General features: G+C 55.6%; 2 protein-coding genes across 2 annotated transcripts; one reads left to right on the top strand and one right to left on the bottom strand.

Annotated features, from left to right (window-relative positions):
* Positions 1 to 1,147: 1,147 nt before the first annotated feature.
* On the bottom strand, positions 1,148 to 4,935 carry LOC140710010 (uncharacterized). Its single transcript, XM_073010813.1, has 2 exons — positions 4,915 to 4,935; positions 1,148 to 4,810 (listed from the first exon to the last, which is right to left on the bottom strand). Exons 1-2 carry the CDS (start codon positions 4,933 to 4,935, stop codon positions 3,803 to 3,805), a joined length of 1,029 nt encoding a protein of 342 aa, XP_072866914.1. The 3' UTR covers positions 1,148 to 3,802.
* On the top strand, positions 4,780 to 8,162 carry IRF2BPL (interferon regulatory factor 2 binding protein like). The gene has a single exon (XM_007987378.3). The coding sequence runs from the start codon at positions 4,934 to 4,936 to the stop codon at positions 7,307 to 7,309; it is 2,376 nt and encodes a 791-aa protein (XP_007985569.3). The 5' UTR covers positions 4,780 to 4,933; the 3' UTR covers positions 7,310 to 8,162.
* Positions 8,163 to 8,587: the final 425 nt, after the last annotated feature.

Here is an 8,587-nt window from a genome sequence, read left to right as displayed (position 1 = left end):
GGATGCCAGCCCAGATGGCAAGCTGGGTGGGGAAAGCAACATAGGAAGGAACTCTGGGAAGACGATGTCGCCGTTTGGCGCCCGGCTCTGCTAGTCTCTGCTTGTCTCCCAGACCCCATGGACAGAGTTCTGTGAGTCTCTGCACCTGGCAGTTTACGTTGAGGCTCCTCCACCTCCACCAACCCCCTCCCAAATCCTTTCCAGTTCCTTTCCACTGTTGTCATAGTTTTGTTGCACGGGACTCTTCTTCGGGGAGAAAACCCATCTCCAGAACATCGGAGTTCTTGCCTCTCACCGTATCTCACACTGTCTCTCACACATCCTCAAACGGCCATCTCAGACAGGCAACATGAGATACCACAAATGATGGTGACTTTTTTTTTGGGGGGGGGGTTTGGAGAGAGCTGTTTTATAAATTAAAGGATTATGAGACTGTAATGGAAGTCTGTTTAAATACACGTTGATTTCTAACTCAGTGTGTCTGAAGGCACCCCAGCATGTATGTGTGTATATATATCTCCTTTAGTAACAGTGAAGACAGAGACAGACAGGGAGATGGAGACATATGTGTGTGCATACCAAACATAACACCATGACATAGAATCCAACTTGCTTTCTCTAGCAGCCTGGCTGGAGGGTTGTGGCTAGGTTGCTATTTTCCCAATATTTTTGGTTTAATAAAGGGAAGGGCTGAATAAATATTAATGTAAAGAAATGGGTCACCCAGCCAAGCCAAAGCTAAGGAGCCCCAGGCTGGCGGGGATGTCAAACCATTTCCCACCCCTATGTTTTGACTCACTCCAGGGTAGCTGTGGTGTGGGGAGGGCTGAAGTCAGAGAGAGTGAGGCAATGCTCCCCAAGCAGTTCTTTGCAGAGGAATCACTGCAAAGTGCCAGCAGGCCAGAGAAAGTTTACTATTGCTCTGGAGTGCACAGTGAGCTCACTGTTTTGCAAAAACAGAAATCTGGCTGCTTTGAGATGAAAGAGGGGCTCCCTAGGGCTCCTCCTCCTCCTTTTCTGTCCTTAAAAACTCGCCTTTCCTTTGCACTTGGGGGCCCCAGAATGAGTGGGAGATTGGGGCTCTGGGAAGTGTTGGATAGGGGAATAGGCTCTGGAAGTCAACTGTCAAAAAAAAAGTAAGTATCTCTTGTTGCTTCCATTGAACTTTATTGCAATTAGTAGTAATGAGAGTGATAAGCATAGTAATCCTTACATTTTATGCAATTTACAAAGTACTGTCACATGTTAACCAGCAATAGTACCAACACTAGTATCAATACTGATAATAACTAACACTGTGAGTCCGACACTGCTCTCCATTCTGTATGGTGTACTTAGGTTACAGTCTGGTAGTGGCAGATCGACAGCTTCTGTATATAGAACTCAGTGGTACAAATGCGCTTGGAAGGGGAGGCTGGGGGTTGGATATGAAGGTGTATTGGCATAGTACTTACGGAAGATTGTATATAACACCAGATCAACTGGGGCTGATGGGAATTTTGAGCACCCCAAACCATCTCTGTGAGCCTGAGCTTGTCAAAGCCACCTCTCAAATCAGATTTACTGGATTCAAATCCCAGCTCCATCACTAATGGCTGTGGGCAAGTTATATAGCTTCTTTATTTTCCTGGTTTGTAAAATGGAGGTAAAAGAATCTACCCTTTACATAATATTAAGGGTTTAATACTATAATAGGCCAGGCATGGTGGGTCATGCCTGTAATCCCAGCACTTTGGGAGGCTGAGGCAGGAGGATCACCTGAGGTCAGGAGTTCGAGACCAGCTTGGCCAACATGGTGAAACCCCGTGTCTACTAAAAATACAAAAAATGAGCTGGGTGTGGTGGTGGGTGCCTGTTACCCCCAGCTACTCAGGAGACTGAGGCAGGAGAATCGCTTGAACCTGGGAGGTGAAGGTGGCAGTGAGCTGAGATCACGTCACTGTACTCCAGCCTGGGTGACAGAGTGAGACTCTGTCTCAAAACAATAACAAAATACTATAGATAATATCCCCTTAATAATGTAGATAATATTAAGGGTAATGCAAGTAAGCCATCTAGTTTACTAAGTGTCCCATGGCAAGTCTAAGTAAGCGTTATCCCCTATTATGACGAGAAACAAATTGAGGCTGGGTGAGGTGGTTCATGCCTGTAATCCCAACACTTTGGGAGGCCACGGTGGGTACATTACTTGGACTCAGGAGTTCGAGACCAGCCTGGGCAACATGGCAAAACCCCATCCCTTTCCAAAAATACAAAAAAATTAGCCAGGTGTAATGGCACATGCTTGCAGTCCCAGCTACTAGGGAGGCTGAGGTGGAAGGATTGCTTGACCCTGGGAGGTGAGGCTGTGGTGAGCTGCGAGTGTACCACTGCACTCCAGCATGGGCAACAGAGCAAGATCCTATCTCAAAAAAACAAAAAACCCAAGTTGAAATTTCAAACAACCCTAATAAGATGGGAGCCACCATGCCATTTTACAGACGGAAAAGAGATTTTGTGAGTAACCAGCTTAAGGGTGCAAAGCCAGTAAGTGATGGAGAGGAAATTTCAATCTGCTGGCCAGACTCCAGAACCCGAAATCCCATTATATTGCTTTCCCTTCTCCAGCCTTCCCTGGGATTATCTGAGTTTTCATGAAATAAAAAAAAAGCAAACCCAATAATTAGAATAATCAATAGAAATGCCCCAACTAGAGCTATGACCAACAAATCCATTGTGTCATAAGCAATACTGATGAGCAGTGATCTTGTAAGGCAAAAGAAATCACCGCCTTGGCCGGGCGTGGTGCTCATGCCTGTAATCCCAGCACTTTGGGAGGCTGAGGCAGGAGGATCACCTGAGGTCAGGAGTTCAAGACCAGCCTGGCCAACATGGTGAAACCCTGTCTCTACAAAAATACAAAAAATTAGCTGGGCCTGATGGCAGGTGCCTTAAGGCCAGCTACTGGAGAGGCTGAGGCGGGAGAATCGCTAGAACCTGGGAGGCAGAGGTTACAGTGAGCCGAGATCGCGCCATTTTGCACTCTAGCCTGGGCGACAGAGCGAGACTCCGTCTCAAAAAAAAAAAAAAGAAAAAAGAAAAAAGAAATCACGGCCTTGTTCTGCCTTCTGGGGCAGCATGGAGTGAGATCACAGCGCCTCAGAAATAACTTTGAAAACTGCGACTGTGCTTTACAAAAAGATACCAGTATTATTAAATGCCTTCCCTACCTTTTAAAAATCAAACTCTAGAAAAACCACTCACCTGTTTGGCCTCTCCGGCCCCTACCCCTCCCTGCCCTCAACTGCAGCTGTGCGCAGCCAGTTGACGGTTTTCCTTAAAGGCCTCGGGGTGCTCGTATCTTCTTCAGACGTTCAGCCAAAATTTTTAGAGTGCGGCTAGGAGGAAGGGTAGCGCACTCTGAATTCACTTAGCTCCATCGTTGAAGCCCGGGTTCCTAGATCAGGGCACAAAAACAAATAGAAAACACAGTTTCTGGAAGATTGTAAAACAGTTAATTTTGCAGGTGCTTCGGCATCAGTGGTGGCGATGAATGTAACATCCACGTCGGAGGGGGGGATAAGGTTCAATCACAGATGAAATGGTTAATACCTTATACGAAATTCACGGCGAAAAAGCCTGAAATAGGACATTTAAATTCACTGCCGAGGCTTGGGGGTGGGGTGGGGAGCAGGGATCGGAAACGACGCTAGTGGTTCTTAAATGCGTTTTTACTTGGGAATGCCGGGCAGGGAAAGGAAAGGTCATCGTCTGTTTAATTTCCACCCCCAGCTCTGGACTTCCAGCATTAGCTCGCCGGGCCTCAGCTGTTGTACACACACGGCGAGGGGGGAGGGGAGGGCGGAGGCGCGGAGGAGGGGCCGGCTGGGAGGAATCTGGGCAACCTGCCGCGCATGCGCCTTTCCGGAGCAACAAGTGGGCTCCACAGAGGAAGTGTAAAGGGGAGGGGGGGAGAACTGGTGCAGAGCATGGCGGTGACGTCAGCGCTCCGCCCGGGCGGCATCCCGCGCGGCCAAGCCGGGGACAGCGCGAGCCGCAGCCGGAGCAGGAGCGCCGAGACGCGCCTCCGGAACGTAGAGTAACAATCACAACCCCACATTCCGGGCGAGCGCGAGCACGAGCGGGAAGGGATGCGACCCGGGCGGAGGCGCCGCGCGAGCGCCCTGCAACCAACGTGAGCGCCGCCAGCCGCGGCGGCCCGGGCGCCGGCCAGGCCTGGGGGCGGCGGGAGCCTGCGTGCGTGCCCGCCTCTCCTCTGCTCTCGGGCGTCCTGGAAGCAGTGGCCGCGGCGGCTCCCTCCGGGGTGCAAACCCAGCCGCCGCCAGCAGAACGGCCGACGCTGCGGAGGGGAGAAGGTCCTTTCTCGGCGGCCACCCCCTCCCCCGGTCCTCCGGGGAAGCAGCGGCTTCAGCAAGATTGGACCCGGGCACCGGGTGGCACTGAACCCTCTAGCCCTCGCCCCAGGGGGCCCGTCGGGGAGAGGACGCAGCTTGTAGGGGGGCCCCCGGGGAGAGGAAGAGACAGCCCCTTTCGAGCTTCCACGCACCATCCACTCCGGGGAGGGGGCCAAGAGGCAACGGCGGCCAGCACCCGGCACCCTCGCCCCCTCCCCTCGGGCCGGGAGCTTCCAGCCCAAGTCTGCAGCACCAGGAAGAAGGCGCCTGAGCTCCCCTCGCGACGAGACAACCGCAGTAGGAGGTGGGGGCGAAGAGCGGGCTGAACCCGTCCGCTGCCCGGGCGGTGGAGCCCCCACGGCGAGGCGCTGCGCCGGCGGTGGAGACTCGCGTTCCCTCCAGCCCCTGGGGCAGAACTTTCTCGCCCCCCCCTCCCTCCCCCGCAGTCGGACTCCCTCCCCAGCCGGCCAGTCCTCCCGGAGGAGAAGGCGTCGCGGAGACAGCCCGGGCGGGGGCCTACCTTCCCCAGGGCCGGCATCATGTCGGCGGCGCAGGTGTCCTCGTCTCGGAGACAATCTTGCTACCTGTGCGACCTGCCCCGCATGCCTTGGGCCATGATCTGGGACTTCTCGGAACCCGTATGCCGCGGTTGCGTCAACTACGAGGGCGCCGATCGCATCGAGTTCGTGATCGAGACCGCGCGCCAGCTGAAGCGAGCGCACGGCTGCTTCCAGGACGGCCGCTCCCCTGGGCCGCCGCCGCCCGTCGGGGTCAAGACAGTGGCCCTGTCGGCTAAGGAAGCGGCGGCGGCGGCAGCAGCAGCAGCGGCCGCGGCCGCCGCGCAACAGCAGCAGCAGCAACAGCAGCAACAGCAGCAGCAGCAACAGCAGCAGCAGCAGCAGCAGCAGCAGCAGCAACAGCTCAACCACGTTGATGGTTCCAGCAAGCCTGCGGTGTTGGCGGCCCCGTCTGGCCTGGAGCGCTACGGCCTGAGCGCGGCCGCCGCCGCCGCCGCGGTGGAACAGCGCAGCCGCTTCGAGTACCCGCCACCGCCGGTGAGCCTGGGAAGCAGCAGCCACGCCACGCGGCTGCCCAACGGCCTGGGAGGCCCAAACGGCTTCCCCAAACCAACACCGGAGGAGGGACCCCCAGAGCTGAACCGCCAGAGCCCCAACTCGTCTTCAGCGGCGGCGTCGGTGGCGTCTCGGCGTGGGACGCACGGTGGGCTGGTGACGGGGCTGCCCAACCCGGGGGGTGGCGGAGGTCCCCAGCTTACTGTGCCCCCCAACCTGCTGCCGCAGACGCTGCTTAACGGCCCGGCGAGCGCCGCGGTACTCCCCCCACCCCCGCCCCACGCTCTGGGCAGCCGTGGGCCCCCAACGCCTGCTCCCCCAGGGGCTCCTGGGGGCCCCGCTTGTCTCGGGGGTACCCCGGGTGTATCGGCCACGTCGTCCTCCGCGTCGTCTTCGACCTCTTCGTCGGTGGCAGAGGTGGGCGTGGGTGCTGGTGGCAAGAGGCCCGGCTCGGTGTCGAGCACAGACCAGGAGCGCGAGTTGAAGGAGAAGCAGCGCAACGCCGAGGCCCTGGCCGAGCTGAGCGAGAGCCTGCGCAACCGCGCCGAGGAGTGGGCCAACAAGCCCAAGATGGTCCGCGACACGCTGCTCACGCTGGCTGGCTGCACGCCCTACGAGGTTCGCTTCAAGAAGGACCACTCGTTGCTGGGCCGCGTTTTCGCCTTCGACGCGGTCTCCAAGCCCGGCATGGACTACGAATTGAAGCTGTTCATTGAGTACCCCACGGGCTCGGGCAACGTGTACTCCAGTGCGTCTGGTGTGGCCAAGCAGATGTACCAGGACTGCATGAAGGACTTCGGCCGGGGCCTATCTTCGGGTTTCAAGTACCTGGAGTACGAAAAGAAGCACGGCTCCGGGGACTGGCGCCTGCTTGGGGACCTGCTCCCCGAGGCCGTGCGCTTCTTCAAGGAGGGCGTGCCCGGCGCTGACATGCTGCCCCAGCCCTACCTGGACGCCAGCTGTCCCATGCTGCCCACGGCGCTGGTGAGTCTGAGCCGCGCCCCCAGCGCACCCCCGGGGACCGGGACCCTGCCGCCCGCGGCGCCCTCGGGCCGGGGCGCAGCCGCCAGCCTGCGCAAGAGGAAGGCCTCTCCGGAGCCCCCGGACTCAGCCGAGGGCGCGCTGAAGCTGGGCGAGGAGCAGCAGAGGCAACAGTGGATGGCGAACCAGAGCGAGGCGCTGAAGCTCACCATGTCCGCCGGGGGCTTCGCGGCGCCGGGGCACGCGGCAGGGGGTCCGCCTCCGCCGCCCCCTCCTCTGGGACCCCATTCTAACCGGACCACCCCACCTGAGTCAGCCCCCCAGAACGGTCCGTCCCCCATGGCCGCCCTCATGTCGGTGGCAGATACTCTGGGCACAGCGCACTCGCCCAAGGATGGCAGTTCCGTGCACTCTACCACTGCGTCCGCGCGGCGCAACAGCAGCAGCCCAGTCTCGCCGGCCTCTGTGCCGGGGCAGCGCCGCTTGGCATCACGTAATGGGGACCTGAATTTACAGGTGGCGCCGCCGCCGCCTAGCGCCCACCCGGGCATGGACCAAGTGCACCCCCAAAACATTCCGGATTCCCCTATGGCCAACAGCGGACCTCTCTGCTGCACCATTTGCCACGAACGTTTGGAGGACACGCATTTCGTTCAGTGCCCGTCCGTCCCCAGCCACAAATTTTGCTTCCCTTGCTCTAGAGAGAGTATCAAGGCCCAGGGGGCCACCGGCGAGGTGTATTGCCCCAGCGGTGAGAAATGCCCCCTAGTCGGGTCGAATGTACCTTGGGCCTTCATGCAGGGCGAAATCGCGACTATCTTAGCTGGGGATGTTAAAGTGAAAAAGGAAAGAGACCCTTGAACCACTGGGCAGCCACCTCCTTTGCCCTAGACCAGCTCCTCTCCAATCCTGAGGGCCCCTCCCCCAACCCACCTCGACCCTCCCTTCCCTCACCCCCAAGGTGTAGAATTGTGAATATAACAAAACTGCAAAAAGTTAGTCTTATGTATAGACATTATTTTCGTCGTATGTTTCTATATTTTGAAACAGGTATGTAACTTCTTCATTTGAAGGATAAGCTGGTTTGTGTTAAGCAGTATAATATCGGTTGGGTCATTTGCATCATATTCGTTAGCATTTATTTGGTGGCAGAATGTTTGCCTAGGTACAGAATTAATAGCCCTTAGCAACGACTGCTGCTGGTGTGTATTTTTGTAAATGTTATGCACTCTCTGAAAGGAAACACACACACAAAAGAAAAATACTTTTTTTTTTTTTTTTTTTTTTTTTGCCAAGGCCAGTGTTGCTGCCTAAAAAAAGAAAAAAAAAGAAAAAAAAGATGCTATAAAATGGTGAAAGCTTCCTTCTAAACTGCCCCAAGTGTTGAAGTCTTCACTTTATTTTGTTCCGTTTTGTTTTGTTTTTCTGTTTTGTTTGCAAAATGGTAAGGGGGTGTCGGGGGGGATGGGATGTTTTTTGTTGCAAGTTTGTGAGGGGAAAATGTTTTGGTTTGTTTCTACTGACCTGAATGTGTTGGATCTACACGTGTTGTTTTGTTTTTGCTTTATTGATGCACGGATGCTTTTGAACAGTAGAGCGAAATGCTAGACATGGAGAATCTGCTCTGTTTGTCCTTTATACATTTCTGTAGTTAACAGAACACTGTAATGTGCCTTGGAGCTTAGTAACTTGTAATAAATTCAATTGATATTAACTCTGCGCCGAGTCAGCAAGTTTGTCTTTCTAGGGCTAAGGCCACACAAGTCCGATGTAGGGGACACCCTCCCTACCTCCAGTACAGAAGGAAAAGCCTAGTGCCTTTGAAAGCCCTGGGAGCTGGCCTGTGGGAAAGGCCTTGTGCTGCGTTGCTGCCCCTCCCCCTCGGTACCAGGCTATTTACATTCACCTCTTGGGGAGGCGACAGTTGCTGACTAAGCGATTTCGGTTTACTCTTCAGCATCTCTGTTTTCCCCCGGATGTGGGCCCAGCTGCAAATGGCATTGTCAGGAATGCTTTCTGGGGCCTCGCCCTGTGGCCGTGAATATAGGCTGACACCCAATGCAGCTGGTGACTTGACAAGTGGGGGGAAAAGTCTAGGAGAAAAGCTAGGATGCTTTGCTGCTTAGATATGACAGACAT

Source organism: Chlorocebus sabaeus, chromosome 24 (assembly GCF_047675955.1).
Source record: "Chlorocebus sabaeus isolate Y175 chromosome 24, mChlSab1.0.hap1, whole genome shotgun sequence".
Taxonomy (NCBI): domain Eukaryota; kingdom Metazoa; phylum Chordata; class Mammalia; order Primates; family Cercopithecidae; genus Chlorocebus; species Chlorocebus sabaeus.
The sequence above is the reverse complement of the archived record's forward strand: the minus strand, read 5'-3'. Positions and strand labels throughout refer to the sequence as shown.